The sequence below is a fragment of the Scleropages formosus genome, chromosome 19 (assembly GCF_900964775.1).
Source record: "Scleropages formosus chromosome 19, fSclFor1.1, whole genome shotgun sequence".
Taxonomy (NCBI): domain Eukaryota; kingdom Metazoa; phylum Chordata; class Actinopteri; order Osteoglossiformes; family Osteoglossidae; genus Scleropages; species Scleropages formosus.
This window is the reverse complement of record NC_041824.1, coordinates 24851256-24872009: the sequence shown is the minus strand read 5'-3', so window position 1 is coordinate 24872009 and position 20754 is coordinate 24851256. Positions and strand designations below refer to the sequence as shown.

The 20754-nt window shown below is 41.5% G+C and overlaps 1 protein-coding gene across 1 annotated transcript; it reads right to left on the bottom strand.

The window, feature by feature from the left end:
- Positions 1-2726: 2726 nt before the first annotated feature.
- slc6a4b (solute carrier family 6 member 4b) lies at positions 2727-20498 on the bottom strand. Its single transcript, XM_018748972.2, has 13 exons — positions 20288-20498; positions 17323-17457; positions 16955-17174; positions 14272-14410; positions 11804-11938; positions 8208-8311; positions 7058-7185; positions 5957-6069; positions 5471-5602; positions 5166-5265; positions 4545-4645; positions 3234-3401; positions 2727-2807 (listed from the first exon to the last, which is right to left on the bottom strand). The coding sequence occupies exons 1-13, from the start codon at positions 20496-20498 to the stop codon at positions 2727-2729; spliced, it is 1767 nt and encodes a 588-aa protein (XP_018604488.2).
- Positions 20499-20754: the final 256 nt, after the last annotated feature.

The following is a 20754-nucleotide window of genomic DNA, read 5'->3' as shown; positions in this document are numbered from 1 at the left end:
CTGGCCAGTACGCTGCGCTCGCGAGCTTTGCGAGACCTCCGAGGGGCATGCGCCTTTAGTCTCTGTAACAAATTGCAACAGGCCATAACCGTATCGACGAAATCAGATTTATGCAATGAGCACAATCAATTTACAGGCCGCTGTGCTGTCATTAATGTTATTATTTTTCTATAAAGGGAGCCATGGCAGTCCAGTCTTTCGGGGGTCAGGTAGCATACACTCCACTCCTGACACTCGAGTTGCCCTGCTTCATGTACATGGAGACAGGTAATAATATACAGGTACCTGGGTCTTGTCCGAGCACAGGTGATTTTCACGGCATACGTATGTCCTACACAAAGACAATGTTCAGGCCGCACCCCACGCTCTCAGTGACCTCAGATTGCCGATCTTCTCAGTGCTTTTCAGCTGCTGATCCACTGTATCTAATTAAAGTGCATCTATTGAGCCTGTTTTGCTTTTATGTTTCCCTCTTCTGTGTCGGTGCATTTGCTGTGCGCCTCTGCTGTGGCTGCTTCAACAAAAAACCTTTTATCCAGTTGTTTTTTATTTCATTTTTTAATCTATTTATTTATTTTTCTGTTTGTTTACTTATTTATTTTCTCTATCAAGGGCTAAGCGAATAAGGAATAATGCCATTCATGTTCATCTGGGCTGATCCTGTCAGCTCGCGTCCTTCAGGGAAGCTTGGACACGTCCACATCTGCAGTCGGAGGACACTCTTTAATAAAACATCTCATTAAACATCTGAAGCCCGGCAGCTTCCTTTTCGTATGTTTATGTCTCACAGATGCTGGAGCTCTATGCAAATTAGCAAATTAATTAAAAGCTTTAATGAAACCCAGAGAGACCACCTTCGGTGAGATAACCGGAACAATAAGACGCATAATGAGCAGCGGCAATGCTGACAGTGCCATAGTGCACGTTACCATACAGAGGGCTGTATCATTTTTTAAAAGAACGTTGAATGTTTTCCTGTATAAAACTCAACAAGCGTCGACTTAACTTGAAGTGTCAGGCATCCTTCAGTGCACTGTGCTGCACTTTATTTTAAGGCATTTTATTTTAAATCTTATTTAAATCCAGCTCACAATATCAGTGCAATGACAAATTTGCCTGGTGACTAAATGTCACACCTTGCAGCTTCTCAGGTCAGTTCAGGGCTCATACACAAATGAAATTGTTTGTTTTTATTCTTATAAGTATTTTAATGTTTCAAAGCAGAGAGACATAAACTGTTAAAGCCTAGAAAAAAAGCTTCAGATACTCTGCACACTTGACAAAATGTGCCAGTACTGCAGTCATGAGTCATAATTTGTGTTTCTGTTCATTTCATTTCAGATTTTCAATTAATATTATTTTTGGAATAATACAATGTCTGGTTATTTTTGACATGAATGAAATAGGGTAAAACCAACTGTTCAAATACATAAAATGAAAGGGTATCAGATTGTTTCATTTTCACATTAACATATACTAATACTGTAATAGATACACATTTCCTTTGAATAGAGAGGCAGAAAAATTTAAAGAAAAAAATACAAAGCTTTGAAGCAACTTCATAGTTAAGGCAAAGCTTTCTGGGAGGTTCTTACCTACATTATGAGTACATTAAAAATAAAGTTGAAATACTGTCACGGTTTTTGGTCAATTAACTGTTTGCTGTTCCTTGAGGTCATTTAATTACTTACATTTTGGTCAAGAAGTGCTTTTTGTTGAAAGTCAAAAAGTAAATTTAAAAGACATTAACTTTTCACCCAGAGGAGCACATTACAGTATCTTAAATCTTTTTAAAAATACTACATTGAACACTAGTCAATATTTTAAAAAGCACAAAAGAAAGTAAATCCATGTAGAAAATTGACCTGGAACAGAATTAAAAGTAAATGCACAATTAAAATCACTTTGGTCTCAGTTACTCCAGTGTTTTTTGAAAATGTGGGCGGATTGCTGTGAACAACATGATCGTTAAAACTTGGCATTCAAAAAAGACCAAAAAATGTCCAAAACAATGACATCACCACAATATGCAGCTCCAGATTTTTTCTTTTTAACCTTAAAATTAAGTTTTGGTTTGGTTATGATCCAAAATATCTGCCCAGGTCCCAGGAAAAGGTTAGCTGCAGTAATCCTGAAAAGGTACCTGAACCACTGCTATAAAATAGCCACCTGTATAAATGGGAGAAATTATAAACTGCGTTGGAAAAAAGAGCCAGTTGGGCAACGTACTAATAAAACAACCTCAAACCTTATTACGTTTCTCCCATTTTGTAGAAAACATCTCAAAGTGTCTCTTCTGCAACTACAGAATAATACCATCATAAATGAAAAGTGATCTTGTTTCACAACGGGACACAGTCAAAAATTCACAAGCGATTGTAAGATTGGGCATTGGTGGATTTTGCACAGACATATTATTTCCTACTTTAAATAACCTGTACCATTCAGTCACTTTCATATATACTTACAGACTGACTTTCCAGGACATTTGCAAAGTGATCAACGTTCTATTTTCATTTTAAATGCAGTTAAATTCTTCTGAACATGAGGACTGTCCATTTTTCCAGGTCCGTCGCTCATCCCGGCGCAGAGCTGCGGGAAAGATGTGACGCTGCAGTTTTGTGTTCTGGTTGAAACTCCTGGTTTTCTAAAGGTCAGGTCCTGTTTGTCTTTTCCCCATCCACAGTCACATGTGTCTGCCATTTGGCTCCAGGAGATGTCACCCTTTAGGGGACAGGGGTCATCGAGAGGGACTCTGTCTGGAGGTCTGGCATGGTCCTTTCTGGTCGTAGGCACACAGCCAGGCGCTGAAGATCAGATAATCTCATTGAGTGTCAGAAGAACTGGCCTTTACTTCCATAGCTAGTTGTTAAGGTGTCTGAACCAACTGGTCTCAATGGTTGTATGCGCCAAGCATGAGTAGATCAGCTGAACACACCTGCAGTCAGACACTTTCTCTTAAACCCTAATGATAAGCCTCTCAGAACCGAACTGACAAACTGCAAGGTGTAAAAGAAAGGACATCTACTGAAGAAAATTATTGCATCTGTTCAATAACAGTTAATATTTGTCTAAAAATATAAGGCCATCATTAAGTTAATGAAGCCAAGGCAACATTACTGAAAATCTTGCAGCATCCTGGTTGAGCACCACTGATGCAAGGCATTATGAACCTGACAAACAGTATTTAAAGTGCAGCCGAAATTTGCAACTCACAGACGAGGCTGTCTTACCTGCTTGAGAGAGCCTGGGGTCCACACCAGCTTGTAGATCATGTATATTGGTATCCACATGAAGGAGGAGGTGCCAATGATGTAGCCCACAGTGATGCTCCACTCCGGGTACTCATAATCAAAGAGGGTGAGGGGCGGCTGGTTCAGCAGGGAGCTCACAATGATGTACTGACAGGAGAAGGGCGTATTTCATGGCTCAAGCACAGAAGGACATGTGGAAAATGCTGACATTAAGAAACTGTACTGGTCATGAAGTCATGGTCACTATACCACAGAGCACAGGAGGCCAATGCTGGACCTCAGCAATGAATATGGCTTTTTTCTCCAATTTTTCTCTGAACCGTTTAAGCTGTACAGCAGGTGCTACATAAAATGTTCTTTAAAACCTGTTGGATTGAGGAACTCAAAGCCATAGTTGGCTGATTTGCCTAAATAGTACAAAAAGTAACAAGACTTCATAAAACCAAACCATAAACAGTGATGTTACAGTTTGTTATCAACAGTATGATTCCCTGAAATTTGTATTAATGGGTTGTTTTGAATAATCAAATGAATTGAATTTGTAACCAAACCTTAATATTATTACAGTACTAAAAGTAAAGAAATATACATCGTTATTTTTTTGTAATTATAAATTAAAGAGGAATAAATTTTTTGTTTCATCAGCAATTACTGTTTATCATTTATGTGCTTACACAATTAGCGGGACTGAAACAATATGTGTATCTAATTATGTTCTTAACTTATGGCCCAATTAATGGCACAGGAATCAAATAACCTGAAAATAAGAATTCCGTGTGAAAACACAGGTCTTGCTTTTCTTTGGTCACCTTTGTGAAGCTCCCACTCCCTTGAATATTATAAGAGCAAATTGAAAAAATTACATTCCTCTATAACAAACTGATGAATGACAAGAGGAACTTTAAGATGCTGGAAACAGATTCAGTCATTTATGTATGATTTTCTCACAGGAGACAATGTAACGTGATCATTGCTTTATTTGGAGTAGTTGCACAACTCTTGCCCACTGAAATCTATACACAGCTGCAGCCAGGAGCAAAAGTGTTGAAGCATTTCTATCAAATTATCCGGTTATGAAACCCAAACACAAGAAACTGAATTAAAGGTCCTGTTTCGGCACTGCTCATGACAGCAGACTGAACCGGGGCTATGAATGCTTCACGAGGGCTCCCAAACTAGTGGTGTGTTAAATACGCAGTCATTTGCCTTCACTTTGGTGACTTCTACTCTAGACTATCTCACACTACATGAAAAAGCAAAGTAGGGGGAATTCTGCATTTTCTTACTCACCGCTAGAAATGCAGGACTGATGGCCACCCAGCATACCTTCCAAAACACACCTGGAGTGTAGCCCAGCATAGCTTTAACATCACTGGTGAATCTCTGGATACCTGAGTCAGAGACATTTCAAGGAAAACATACATAATGTGAGCAATGAGAGACTCTAATGCACCTTAGACTTTATTATCCCATTAACTATTTCATCCTTGATGCATTCGGTGACCAATTAAGATTGACGCCTAAGGCTTAAGGTGTGCTTTTATAACCTTAAATGTTTGATACAATTTTATTTTGCCCATACTAGTATCATGTTCCAGCCATCCATTTTCAATAAACACTTATCCACTCAGGACCACAGAGATGTGGAGTGTATCCTAGGAAGCACAGGGCAGGGCAGGGCGGGGCAGAGCGGGGCAGGGCAGGGCAGTTCATACTTTCACTTTCAGACTAAACGCAGTTGAGTCGCTCCCTGGAGGAGATCCACACGACCATACAAAGAACATGCAAACTGCAGAGCTGGAACCACATAGTCATCATCCTGTATACTGAGATACCCACTGCCCTACATAGTGAGTAAGTATAAAAGAATGTAACATAACATAAAAAGTGATATTAAAAAGAATAAATTACCATAAAACCATGAAACAGCAATGGCTTCCAGGAACCCTACAGCAATTATTGAACATCCAACACCAAACTCTTCTAGAAGTTTCACCACATAGGCCCCACCCTGCAAAGAACAATTCTGGTGAACCAATCAGTGGAAAAATCAATAATTATACGTCAAGTAACTGGGAACTACTACTCATTACTTCATTACATCAGTCACTTAAACAGCAGGTTTTGTCCAAGACATTTTACCATTTTGCCTTGATTTTGTGTGTTTACAACAGGCAAATAAATAATGACAGTGTGTAAAATGCAAAATTACTCACGTTAGTAAGAGTGCTGAGAGAGCCCAAGAAGCAGACAGTGACCAAACCCAACACAAAAAGTTCCCTGCGGTTGGACAGGTACTCCGGGTACTCGTCCAACACAGCCGTGATGATGGCCTCCAGCCCACCAAACTGCAGGAACAAATACAGCACACAATGACTCTCATCTGACTTTAAAGTAATGAATATACCAACATTTTCAAAATTACTGAGCAACCGTATAACTTGACGACTTAAAAATCCTGCACTTTATTAGACGTGTGTATGTACTAGAGTAATTCAAGGGTAAAACGGTAAAGACTTTCCTGGGACTCACACCAGAAGATTTTTCAACTTCTTAGGCGTTTATCTGAGTGATACCCTAACTGAGAATCAGACTAAGCAGGTATTAAGAAATAAGTCAGTGCTACAGTTACTGGCAAAAATGGCCAAGCAAGAGGTGAAACACATGATCACAGCCATAGCTATTAGCCCCAGCTTTTATACCGTACTGTCCAGGCCAAGTGTGATCATCATTGCAAAGAAGATGATGGCGAAAAAGGTAGAGCCCATCATGTTGGCAATGGCTTCTGGGTAGGTGATGAAGAGCAAGCTGGGCCCTGGAGAGAAAAAAGCATTGAGGATTTGTTCATAAAAGAAACATTTTAATGTCAAGTGGGTTAAAACTACTGCAGCCTTTGTACACCGGTGACGGTTGAAAATGCAACATGATATTAATTCATAAGCTAAAGACCAACTTGTGAACTTTTCAGATGTTACTGGCAACCATACAGCATTTGGAGGTTACTCACCCATATTGTACTGTATGCACACATTTACATTTCAGTATTAAAACACCCATCTTTCATCATCAACACAATAAAGAGTGAATTATGTTTTTCAAAAAAGCTGAGTCCACCAGGTTTTCCAGCCCTCCTTATGCCACTGAGAGGGCTGAGTTAAATCAGTCAGTTTGCTGCCCCATTTGGGCACTGTCGGCTTAACAAAAAGGCAAATTTATGCAATCTCCTGGGGTGCAAAATTTGGGGCTGCAAAGTTTTGTGGATAAAACTGAAAAATAAATTGTATTCTTGGAAAACATTTTAAGAAAATATATAGTTTGATCATTAAGATTCAGTTTTGTTAGAATATTGTAGATGTACCGTGTTATAAATTATCTAAACACTGTATGACACATCACCGCCCTGAAAATGTTGCAGGTTTGTGGGCTACATTTTCTATTAAACAAACTGTTGCACTATGGAGTAAATAATATGCATCTATCTGCTCCCTTAATGAACTTCAATTTTGAAAATAAGTTTAGCTTCTGTGCATGTATAATACTCACAAAATGTTCAAATAATTACAGCACATTAAAAAAAATCCTTTGAATTCAAATTTTATTATACCTTCATGATCTGTATGAGTCTATATCTAATGTACAAAATAATTTTTTTCATATATACAGTATATATACACGCATATGTCTCTTTCTTAGTTTAGAAGTAGACATCTGAGGTGTGCCAGAAACCCTATTGCCAACCCAGCAGCTGGGATGAAAACCTTCCGGTTTTCTAGGACACTGTGCCTGCAATTCACGATGACCACCTTTATCCCTGGCGACGTCCTCCACGTCAACGTTCCTCATCTCCGCCATGTAGCCCAGCACAGTGAAGATAACAAAACCGGACACAAAGCTGGTCAGACAGTTCACCAGGCTGGTGACGATGGCATCCCTGGCAAGCGGAAAAAGACACATGGGGAGAAGGGTGAAAACACAATTCAGACTCCCATACAGCCCCTTGAACAGTGACTTACCATAGTGAATTAAAGTATATTACATTATTTACTTGCTTGGCAGACAATTTCATCCAAAATAACTCATAATAGACAGCTCCAATTTATCATGTGTACACATAAAGAAGTGTCACACTCTGGCCTGCTCTTCTACAGAATGTGAGGTCATCTTGCACCTAAGACAGGTCACTGAGTCAAAGGCCACCACCATGGGGTGTTCCACTGGACACACTGACACAAACACAGATAAATATTCCTGCAAAGAGTTATTACAGCTGGTTGATTCATTTGTTTACCCTTTCACTGGTGTAGTGCAGAAAGCCTGCACGCGTGTCACTGTCTCGCACCAATTACATTAACAACATTACATACACGTCATCTTGCAGAAGCTTAAAATTAAATTTTGGCCCTCAGAGAAGCAGGCCGTCCATTCATCCTTGTCCCGACCTGGCGTCGCCAGTCCTGTTCAGCTCCATTTTACAGAGACTTTTTGAGGCACAAAGTCTTCTCTGCCTTACAGGTCAAATCTTGACTTATTGGACTGCATTCACTGAATGCCCTTTAACTCTTCTGACACGGAACTCTGCGACATAACACATCTCAAAGACAGCTGAAAATGATGAGTTTAACGCAGTGTGTAAAACGAGCATTGAGTATCTCTTCACATGACGCGTCCTAAATAAGGCCTTCATGATCTTCTCACGGTCTTGGCAATACATCTGCATTCATAAATGCCATCAACCAAATATGAGTTAATCTCTGCAACTGGGGCCTACACATGAGCTTAATAACAGCTTCATACACAAGACATCTTCATACATCATAGCTTCAACAGCTGTGCATAAACCTTCCAAAATAATGCATAGTTTATGGAGGTGTTATGGCAGTCTTTTGTAGGGCCCTTGTTAAAAAAAAATGTACCCAAGATTCTTTTAACATGGCGAATTGCTGATGCTCCTACCGGTAACAATTATTGGTGAAAGGGTTGTAGCTGGCAAGGGCGAGAAGAACCCCAAATCCGGGGCCCAGAGAGAAGAAGATCTGTGCTGCCGCATCCACCCACACCTAAAAAAAAGATCACAGAAAAGTAGGAGCAACTGCAGCAGCTGACAGACTAGTTCATATGCAGCGCAACACAATTTCTACAAAATTTGGATGAAGAGCAGACAAAATATTACAGGTTTCTTCATTTTTCCTTCATTAATCAGTGGGGTGTTCTTTCCATTGTTTTATTTTGAGCTGTTTCTTTCTTTTGCATTAATACTGAGGGGTTAACGGAGGAGGCACTTGTCCTTCTTTGAAAGCTGTTTTATTGGAGGAGCCAGCGAGGGCCTCCCTCTTCTGACATGAAACCCAAGGGCTCTCACAGCGTTGTGGGCAGACACAGATCTGAAAGGGAGCACACTGATTGTTCCTCAATGGGGCCAAGGCAGGGAGCCACGCAGCTTTTGTTAATGGAAAATTCAAACCAAATTAAGCATCTCATAAGCTGTCAGGCTTTATTTATGCATCTCATTTGTTCCCTTAAATGGCAACGGTTTACTACGGTTTTAGACAGTGCACTTGCTGCTCTGTGGAGAAGGCAAACACTCTGGCATAAAAAGGAAAGCGCTTTGCGTTTACATTTATTATTTTTTGTAGATTCTTTTCACCAAGTGGCATACAATTTAGAGTAAACATAATTGCGTTTCACCAACAGAGAGATATAGAAGTAGACATGAGATTCTCAAAGTAAAGTCAATTAGTGCAATACCACCACTTTTGACAGCTTGCATTACATGAGTAGCTCCATAAAGAATTGATATTAAGCACATTTTTTAAAAACAGACAATGTCTCGCAAGTTTTTGGGGCAGACATGATGTCAGGAGAGAAGTGGGGCTGAAAGAAATGTTTTGAGACCACAACAGCAGGACCACAAGCACGACTCTTCAGGCTTTTGATTTTGGACCTCTTGTGCATGGAACCACCAAGAGATTAGAGGTGGAGGAACACAGGAGTCTAACTGGGGTGTAGCAAGTTAGTGGGTCCTGTAGATAACGGGGAGCAGATCCATTGATGGCTGTGTAGGACATAACTAGAGTCTTGAATTTGATATTGGCAGCTACAGGAAGCCATTAGCAAGATAAAGAGGAGAGATAAATGGGAACGTTTTGCGAGGTCAATCATAATTCAGGCTTGATGACGAAGGTCAGAAGATGAAACATCAAACATGAGGGAGCTGCAGTAGTCTAAGCACAATATCACCATGAACCAGAAGCTGCATGTTGTGATATGAGGATGGATCCTGCAGATGTTATGCAGAACGTATCATGCTGGCTTTAATGTGTCAAGAGAAGCAGAGACCCGAGATTAGCTCCTAGCTTGGCTCTTAACTGATGGAGCAGATGAAATTACCAAGTTGTCCAGTTTGATAGAGTTCTTGACAGGTGGCTGGACCTGCTGGGAGGTGAAGAAGAATCTCAATCTTGGAAAAGTAGAGATATAGATGGTGGTCAGTCATCCAGACAGAGATGTCTGAGAGGTAAGCTATAATAGATAGATAGATAGATAGATAGATGAACATGGGGATGAAGATGAAGATGAAGAAGAGTAAGGGGCCCAGCACTATGCCCTGTGGAACACCAGCTGAGAAAGACTGAGGGGAGGCAGTGAGCTACACTAAACTACCTGTTAAAATCTACCTGATAGATAAGGCTCAAACCATTTCAGTACTGTTCCTTTCATTCCAAAATGGCCAGAAAAGGAAAGCAGGATATGGTAGGTGACAGGGTCAAATACTGTAGCGAGGTTCAGTACAAGGTGGGTGCAGTGGCGCAGAGGTGCAGTGAGTTTGGCCGGGGCCTGCACTGTAGTGGGTCTAGGGTTTGAGCCCTGCTTGGGATGCCCTGCGGTGGACTGACGTCCTGTTTGGGGTGTGACCCCTCCCCCCAAGCCTTGCGCCTGTGTTGTCGGGTTAGGCTCTGGTTCGCCCAGACAAGTGGTTGTAGATATTGTGTGGGTTCAGTACAATGAAGACGGAGGAGAGTGTAGGGGCTCGAGTTGACTGGAGGGCTTCTGAGACTGAAAGGAAGGCAGTCTCAGTAGAAAGGCTGACCTTGAATCCCGACTGATAGGAGATTATTTTAGGCAGAGAATAGCTGGTAATTGGTGTAATCTACTGACCAGTCTGAGAATTTTGCAGTTGATGGGAGAAAAGTTAGCATGGCAGAGACGAAGGAAGAAGGCAGGAAACATTTTAAGTTCCTGAGGATGGTGACAGAGGGTGAGAGTTAGAAGGGAGGTTAGTAGTAGTGATGGAAGGCTGAAGTGAGGTGGAGAAATGATCAGAAACATGAAGCAGTTTTAGAGAGAGAGAGAGTGCAGGAAAGCTACAATTCCTAGAGAAGACACGGCCAAGACGATCGCCGGCCTTGTGATCTGCAAAGAGCTGGAACATCAAGAAGTCAAAGGACAGTAGGAATAGCAGAAGACGATCTGCTTGAATGTCCCCAACATGCAAGATGAAGTTACCAATGAGGATCAGTGGAGTGCTGTCCACTGTGAGGGAACAAAAAAATATCAAGGTCATCTAGGAAGCAGCCTGGGGGGCCAGGAGGATGGAGTCAGGTCAGTAATATACAGCATGGAATTCAACTGAGGACAGACTGGGATGGTGGAGAGAACTGAATGTTGTTGCTGGTGAGAGACGAGCAGGCCTGTGCCTCCACCTCTGCCAAAGGAACGAGGGCTGTGACAGAACAAACAGTTGGTAGAAAGGTGTGGCTGTGTTTGTAGGGGAGGCCCATGTCTCTGCGAGAGCCAGAAGGTCGAACAAGAAGTCGGAGATTCAGGTCAGGATGAAGACAGCTTTCCTCACAGCGGAATGGTAGTTCCCAAGGCTTGGGGAGAAATTAGAACAGGATAGAGGAGGCAAGAGAGGAGGATACACCATGTACTGCAACACCGGAAACCTGAGTCTGTTATGACGTGATAATGCTTAGTCCGGTTAACCCAAACAAGTTCAACGGGAAACATTTCGGAGCATGATGAAACATAGCGTGGACAGCGTTACTCACGTAGTAGCGATGTCTTGCTCCATATACTCCTGCAGGTACCCGCCCTTGTTCTTTCAACCTGTGCCTGCTGCTAACACTTCTGCTACGCATCAGCTGCCCCAGTATGAAGCCGACTAATCGGCTGAGAAATAAAACTGTGCTCTCATTAGCATATAAACTAAGGGCGATGCAATTATTTTAAAACCAGTCACACAACCTACACGTCACAACACACACGAGAGCACAACAGCAAAACTACAAAGACTGCAACACACAACAAAGACTGTATGAATCTATACATGCATTTTATAAGTAGACTTGCATAAGACTAACTACCGCAATGTAACTGCAGTGTAACTCCCCAGTGTAACGATTTACCCCAAAGTTTTCTCTGATTCTTTAAGACAGGGTCCAAATTATGTGAATGTTAGCCTGAGATTTGACTTTTCTGCGTCCTCCAAAAGGACCTAGCATGAAAGTTAGACTTAGCTGTGTGTTTTACGATTCGGGGGGTTGACTCACACTTGTCTCCAGAAGCTTCTGCCACTTGGGCCGCAAGTAGAACTCAACACCCCTCCAGGCACCAGGCAGTGTGGCTCCACGGATGAGCAAGATGAAGAGCACCATGTAGGGAAGGGTGGCGGTCACCCACACCACCTGTCAAGGCAACGAGCAAAAGCCTCACCAGACCAGTAAATTCCTGACGCACTGCAGTAATATACACTACGTACCAGTGGCAGATGAGCTTTACCTGGTTCTGCAGACCTGGCCTGGATGCACATGATGCGCACCGTGTTGTACATGTTGTTTTTAAAGAATGTTCCACCAGGAGAAGTGCAATTCAACTATGCTATATGTGGAAACCATGAGGCTTCCTCTGCCTTCTTCCACATTCCAGGGCAGACAAAATGTAGCAAATGTTTGATGTTCCTTTCATAAATCTGTGAAAGAAATATACCTGAATGTCCTGCTACATATGAGTAGTTCTGTAACTCTGTGACTTATTTGCACAGGCAACGTGACACTTTTCTAGTATCCCTCAACATGCTTATATTTTGCAAGTATGATCATTCACATTTTCTGTTTTGATGAGGTCTGCTTATGTTTCCTGAAAAAAATCAAGGAATGTGCGCATTTATACCTATGTGTACCACCTGTCTAAGGTGAGACGCTGTAGGTGAAGGGAAACAAATATATGTTTAGTTGCAGTACATTGAAGTTCTGTCAAAACCATTCTTGAAAGAAAAATATTGCTAAATTCTAACCACAGGTTTAATCCTAACCACAGGTTTAATCCACAGCGTGAGATCTGCGTCATGTGATGATATTTTCCGGAGAGAAAATGTGAATAAGAGGTTCAGGAATGTTTCTGACTGCTGTTGTATGTTTGGGTCACATTAATTAAATGTCACATTGGTTATTTCTCTATCATCCACTGAAGTATAAAAAGTAGCATTTTTATGGAAGCTTATGAAATATTTGTGGTTCAGAAAGAATATGAGCCTAAAAAAGAGAAATGTGATGTCTGATAAAGTAAGACTTGAAGAAACCACACTGATGATGAACGCATAAATGTAATTGCATAACTATGAAAATGCATAAATATAAATGATGATTGACAAATATTTTTCTGAAAAATCTTTTTTTTCACTGTTTACTTGTGAGCACAAATCTATAATTCCTATAATGCCTCATTTTCTACTTTTCAACAAATTACACTTATCAAGTATGCAGTAAACATGATGAAGTGTGTGAAGTACAGTATGTAGATCTATTAATTAGTCTGTGAAATTCCACAGGAAGTTATTCCAAATCTTCTTAATATCCACTAACATGTTTTCCATTTGTTAACATGCTGTCCTGGGATTTTATATACATATATCTTAATATTATTATATTTGTCATAATAACTGAGATTTAGTTTTGTGTACAGTATTTGAAAGATATATTGTCTCTCAACTTACGGTATTGATTATATTATATGCAGTACTGGTGCGACTGCAATACAGGTTCAATGTGGTGAATTTGTGACAGAAATGTGGAAAGTGGGCTTTTAAATCAGGCAATACAACAAATATTGCTGAGTTGTATTTCTGACGCGTTTCCAGGCTTTCATGAACATAAATTCCTTTGGAAATGGACCTTTTCCAAATTATTTTAAATACCGGGATTTGTGTGGCTCTACAGGTTTGTCAAATGTACAAAATACAGTAAATGCCCACTGGATACGAAAACAGAGCTGCAGCTGAGATTGGGCAGGAGTTCAGGTTATGATCTGTTTTTCAAGTGGAAAAATTTCTGGTTTTCACCTAAACTTTTCACACAGAGGTTTTTTCCTTTGCACTTGATAGTCCCTTCACCACACCCATGGCTGGACGTTGAAATCCTGTTTCTAACCTAAAGATCTGAGAATATCGGTGGTTGGCCTGTCGTACTGGTTTTATGAAAGAGTCATAAGCCCGTAGTGTCAGATTGAGTAAAACTGACTATAGCACTGGATACATATTATAATACCAGTACAACTATAATAACTTCATTCCTTGTTAGAGCATAATGCTGCTTATATAGAATTTTATTATTTGGAGTACATTATGGTATAGACTGGTACTGAGGGACAGACATTTCTTGTGTGGGGTTGTAGAGGAGCACAGTAACATTTCCAATGGAAGACAAACGAAGAGGATGAGCTGACACAGAAGAACAAGGGATCTCAACTTTGAATGGAAAAATTGACACTGCTTTTCGTTACATTAGTTTGTTTGTTTGTTTGTTTCCCTTTCAGGAGAAATAACCCTGAATGACTCTTGACAGGAAGCAACATTGTCTTGATTTAAACTGCAGTCAACTCACTTTGCTTCCCATGAACTCATTTTGCTGTGTTTGAGGGCACCTGGGCTCCTTAGCATCATTAGTATTGGTTTCTTCTCACCAGGCAGAACCTCAGTCGAGAAAGAAAGAGTCCCACAGGAATTTTCAAAGGCGACTCTCACCTTCCCCGATGTCTTGACGCCCTTCCAGAGGCTGAAGTAAACGATTGTGAAGATGAGGAAGACGCACAGAAGAAGCTGCCAGCGGATTCCCCCAACGTTGCGAAGGCCCGATGACTTGTGGATCTCCAGAACATTCCTCCTGAGATGCAGTGAGGATGGATGTGGGTAAGAAATTTGCAGGCATTGCACCATGCAGGAATTTCACCAGCAGGCTATGTTCGGTCGAGCAGCAGCCTGTGATTAATAAAGTGCACACTGACCACTGAATCCGTTCAAGAGGGAAGATGATTTATTTGGCATATTAAATGGGCTCCTGCTTGTAGCAATCTTACAAACTAACTTCAATCCGAATTCAGAGCAAGGAGACAAGTCCAAAACATTTTTTGTGCCACATAAAACTGCTTGGTGCTCTATCTACTTATCCAGGTCATGGTGATATCCTGCCTGGACTACTGCAACTCTTTCCTGTCTGGCCTCCCAGCTATTGCCATCAAACCTCTACAGCTGATACAGAACGTTGCTGCCTAAGCTGTGGTTGACTTGTCGAAGCGTTCCCACGTATCTCCCCTCATCGTTTCTCTGCATTGGCTTCCTCTAGCTGTCCCATTCAAATTTAAGACCCTGGTTATGGCCTACATATGCATCAATAGAACTGCTCCTAGATATCAACAAGACTTGATCATTCCCTACACCCCAAACAGATTGCTACGCTCCTCCATATCTGCCCCCTTGGTGGTCCAACACACGAAAAATAAAGCACAAAGGTTCTTGGTTCTGGTTCTGTTGTGGTAGAACGACCTCCCCCTCTCACTCAAAACTGCTGAATCTCTGTCTACATTTAAAAAGGGTCTTAAAACTCTTCCGGACTCACTTCAGTCTTGGTGTACTAAGTTCATGTAATATGTAAATGTTCATGCACTATAACTTTGATAAGACTCCTGTTAAACAATACTTTGGCACAACTACTCATGTAATGTAATGTAAATGTTTATATACCAATCAACATTAAAACCACTGAGAGGTGAAGTGAATAACATTGACTATATCATTACAATGGCACTTGTCAAGGGGTGGGATATATTAGGCAGCAAGTGAACAGTTGGTTCTTGAATTTGATGTGTTGGAAGCAGGAAAAATGGGCAAGCGTAAGGATCTGAGCAACTTTGACAAGGGCAAAATTATTATGGCTAGACGACTGGGTCACCGCATCTCCAAAACGGCAGGTCTTGCGGGGTGTTCCCGGTATGCAGTGGTTAGTACCTACCAAAAGTGGTCCAATGAAGGACAAACGGTGGACCGGCGACAGGGTCATGGGCGCCCAAGGCTCACTGATGTGCATGGGGAGCGAAGGCTAGTCTGTGTGGTCCGATCCTTCACAAGAGCTACTGTAGCACAAATTGCTGAAAATCTTAATGCTGGCCATGATAGAAAGGTGTCAGAACACGTAATGCATCGCAGCTCGGGTCAGGGTGCCCATGCTGACCCCTGTCCACCGCCAAAAGTGCCTATAATGGGCACATGAGCGTCAGAACTGGACCATGGAACAATGGAAGAAGGTGCCCTGGTCTGATGAATCACGTTTTCTTTTAGATCATGTGGACGGCCAGGTGTGTGTGCATCGTTTACCTGGGGAAGAGATGGCAGCAGGATGCACTATGGGAAAAAGGGAAGCCGGCAGAGGCAGTGTGAAGCTCTGGCCAATGTTCTGCTGAGAAACCTTGGGTCCTGGCATTCATGTGGATGCTATTTTGACACGTACCACCTACCTAAAGATTGTTGCAGAACACGTATACCCCTTTATGGCAATGGTATTCCCTGATGGCAGTGGTCTCTTTCAGCAGGATAATGCACCCTGCCACACTGCAAAATTGTTAAAAAGTTCAAGGTGTTGACTTGGCCTCCACATTCCAAGGTCTCAGTCAGATCGAGCATCCATGGGTTGTGCTGGAAAAACGAGTCCGATCCATGGAGGCCCACCTCGCAACTTATAGGACTTAAAGGATCTGCTGCTAACGTCTTAGCGCCAGATACCACAGGAAACCTTCAGAGGTTTTGTGGAATCCAGGCCTCAACGGGTCAGAACTGTTTTGGCAGCACGAGGGGAACCTACACAACATTAGGCACATGGTTTTAATGTTGTGGCTGATTGATATATACATAAATTACAAGGAAGGAATCTTCGATATTTGGATAAAGTTTAATACAGTTTCTTGTGTGATGTACATCGGTTGTGGTGGAAAGGAACAAACTGTGCTTAAACGCATGCCCACAACTACAGTAAGTCTCTCTTTCTGCTAATGTAATGCACAAATTTAAATTCTCTGTACGTCGCTTTTGAGAAAAGCATCTGATAAATTAATAAATGTAAATATATATGTATAATAATAATAATAATAATAATAACACAAGTTTTGAAATTATTGTAGATTTGGCAAAGGTTGACAAAAGGAATGCATTTACTATTGTTACAATGTACACCTAGAATATAAACAATAATGTTACGCTGGTTACTGTCTTGTGCTCATTAATATCAGTCAAAATCTCACATTATTTATGTTGCATATTGATGATCACTTGTCCGTATTAATAAAGATATTTATTTGCCTTATTGTCATGTGTCCATTACTGTGAAAATACAGTGCTTGCCATTTCCCCTTCCCGTCACCCACTTACATGCACTTACGTATAAAACTCCTCGGCCGGCGACCTGGAGAAGTTGGTCCACGTGATGTTGTTCTTGCCAAAGTAGTTGGTGCAGTTCTCTGTGTTCCAGGCATTTTCACAGTTGGTCCAGGGCAAAGTGCTGGCGAAGGAGGAATAGAAGTAGAAGAGGGCCCAGGCAATGATGGTGTTGTAGTAGAAGGACACGTAGAGTGCAATGATGCAGATGGCAAATCCAGTCCCTGCAGCACAATGCAAACAGTGGCATTGGTGGAGGAGGGTCAGCTGAGGCAGGACACCGAGTAGGTGCACACATTAGGTAAAATGGGTTACGGTGGGTTCTCCAGTACTTGAGGTTCGAAGTGCCATAGGAAAGGAAAATACTGATACCTTTGAAAATGGGGCAGATGTGCTTCCAGATTGAGATGGCTCCCGTCCGGTGGAACTGGCCCAGTGCCAGCTCCATGTAGAAGAGCGGTACGCCGCCAAAGATGGCCATCAGGATATATGGGATGAGGAAGGCCCCTGCGTGAAGGGCACACAGGCACAGGTACAAGTGAACTATCCTGAGGGATTGCAATGGACATCTGAATACACTTGTTCAGAAAGTCTTGCTGGTTGATGAACCTTCTAAATAATTTGTCAGCTGACATCAATTCACCTCCGGCCACATGAGCTCATTTGCATTACTCAACACTAGATCTGTTTTGGCCTCATTACTAGTACAGCCCAGCTAGTGGTTAGTGCTGATGCCTTTGGATCTGAAGGTTGCTGGTTCTAGTCACATCCTTTGCTGTGGTACCCTTATGCAAGGTACTTACCTTCAATTGCTTCTGCAAAATTACCCAGCTGTATAAATGGGAAAATAATTATAATTGGTGCAATAACAATCCATTCCCCAAAGCATCATAATTGTCGGACAATGGCAATTCAGTACAAACTGATCAACATCAAACCATTGTGTTCCTTTCTTGGAAATTAATCTTTGGGCAGTTCAGCTGTTCACAATGTCATCAGAGACGGGCTAAAAATATTTAACTGGAATTTACACCAAGGAAATTTCCCTGAAGACTAAAATCTTACCACAGACACTTCCATGCCAAATAAAATTTAGAAGAAGCAAAACAGTTGAAGATGCTTTAAGGCATTTATTCATTTTGACTTCCTAATCATTTATCATAAGTTATTAAATAATTTTAACTCTGCAAAAATCCCCTGAACTTGCATTTCTTGAGTCATGTACTCCGCTGTGTCAGGATATAGTAAGAAGTTGAATCATCTCCTACTGTTTTGGAAACTTTTTTGAAAAGGCTTTCAGCGTTTGGGAAATTTTCCAGCCCATGACAATGTGCACAAGGGGACCTGCAGATACTACACTGTCTTGAAGACAGTTTTAAATTCTGATGATGTCGGCGACATAGAGAAGTGATGTGCATATACACATACGGATTACAGTATGTGGAACCTTGGCTCTATTTTAATAAACACCTTACATATTTCAGTTAGCTTCAAAAGAAGGAAAAAACATGTATTTGTGCAGACTGACAGTAGTAATTAACTGCAGCGCTGAGATTTAACTTGCAAAACCCCAGGAAATGAGCAGGAAGCCTTAGTGTGACAAGGTGGGGGTTTGTCCACCATAATATTTGTGCACAAATGCACTGAGGACTGGAGCAGATATTGTTGGTCACCTCAGAAGTGTCCTGAATTAGTAGCTTTGTTGATTTTCATAATAATGGAAATAAACTAGTTTCATTTTAACTACTAATTTTAATTTTAACACGTTTTATATTGTAATAATGGGGATATTAATATGTAATTTTCAGGGGTCTCAGTGATAAAACTGAACACACATACAGTTAGCTACATAAGTGTCCTATATCTACTGTTTAGTCCACCTTGGCCATTTGTTCCCCATAACGGTCCTTTGGCAGCTTTTACTACCTGCTGGAAAGAGACACGAAGCAGCTGTACAGGCGACTGAAGTCCTCACAGTCGGAGATATTAATGAGCAAGTTGGAGCTAAAAATACAGAATAAAGTTCGCACCGTCCCGACTTGAGGAGCTGACAGAGAACATGGTTCGGGACTCCACCGACCTCCTCCTCCTTCCATTTCGGTGCTTTTCAGATCATCTCCAGATCAGTTCCAGATCGTATCCAGACCATCTCTAGACCATCTAGGTCCTCAGATCACCTTTAGATGATCATTCCCAGATCATATCCCACCACACGGCGAAAGATGAGCACTAGGAGTAAATCGCCTTTTCTAAGCAACTATTACTATTTTTCATTTTTAACTCTAATATTTCATATAATTACGGAATATGGGGGTATTTTATTATTACAAATTCCTTGTTACTTCGATTTTCATTTATTAAACTGTCGAAATTACCGTTACTGCCAGCTTAAAAAATAATAAGCTGTTCAGTTTGCATGCATAAGTTATTTTAAATAAGTAACAAAATCTAGACCTAGATCATTTTGATCGACCTTTTTAACATTCTTAATTTTTTCCACGTGTTATTATTGTTTTCCATATTAAAGCGAATGTGTCCGTTTGGTTGAATTTGGTTGGTTGAACTCATTACTACGAATAACACATTATTATTATTATTATTATTATTATTATTATTATTATTATTATACACACGTTTCCGTTCACAGAAATTGTTTCTGTTACATTTTTCATCATTATTCGTACTGTTACAATTTTACCTTCGTTACATGTTTTAATTTAGAGTTTGAGGACAGTTTTGAGCACCTGGATTTTACACACGATTATATAATTTACTGTGCGGGGTTACAATGAAATTTACTCTAAAAACACGTTTCACTTTGCACACGATAGCGGCTCATAAACCTCTCTGTATGGTTTCAGTAAGTGCTGAATTATGACCACGGAGAGCTCAGACTTCACGGAGTTGTGGTACTGTACTGTACTATGCTTTACTGTACTTCATTGCTACCGGACGAAAGCGCAAGATGGAAATTAAATACCTGCTTATTTAATTTAGTTTATGCTTTCATTTTCATGGTGTGTATATATATAATATATGTGTGTGTGTGTGTGTGTGTGTGTGTGTACAATAGTCACCTTGATGAATCAAGGTGTGTGGGCTGACAACACTTCACAGAGTTCAGTGGAAGTCGCTTTGGAGAAAAGTGTCTGCTAAATAAATAAACGTAAATAAATAAATCTAAATCTAATAGTCAGTGTGCCGATGTGCTGATATTTCTGCAGAAACATCGCCCATCCTGACCTGTTTCATCCTTTCAGTAGGAATAAACAAGCCGGTGACTTTACAGTACCGTACAAAGGCGTAAAAACAGAGTTTTTACACGTCAACTTCTTACCGCCCCCGTTCTGGTAGCAGATGTACGGGAACCTCCACACGTTTCCCAGGTCCACGGCGAAGCCGATGACGGACAGCAGGAAATCCATCTTTTTACTCCACTTGTCCCTGGAGTCCGTTTGCGTGGGAAGCGGCGCGGCGCTCGCGCTGAAGCTCGAGTTGCCCGGGGGCGCGTGGCTCTCCGTGGCGTTCGGCGGCTCCTGCTGGGACATCGCTGCTCCAGACTCGGCCAGCGCGTGGACACGGAGGGAGAGGGATAGAGGGAGGGAGGGAGGGATGGTGCTTTGGATGTGGACGGTCCTGCGTCCTCCCTTATGATGGGCAGTGGGGGGGAGGAAAGGGGGAGTGCACACACACTGAGCGCACGCTGAGAGAGCAGGTGCAGCACCTCGCTACCTGGTCTGGGAGTTGAACCCATGCACTGCCCTCCCTTCTTCTCTAGAACACAGTGAAACGCGGGCCACGTGC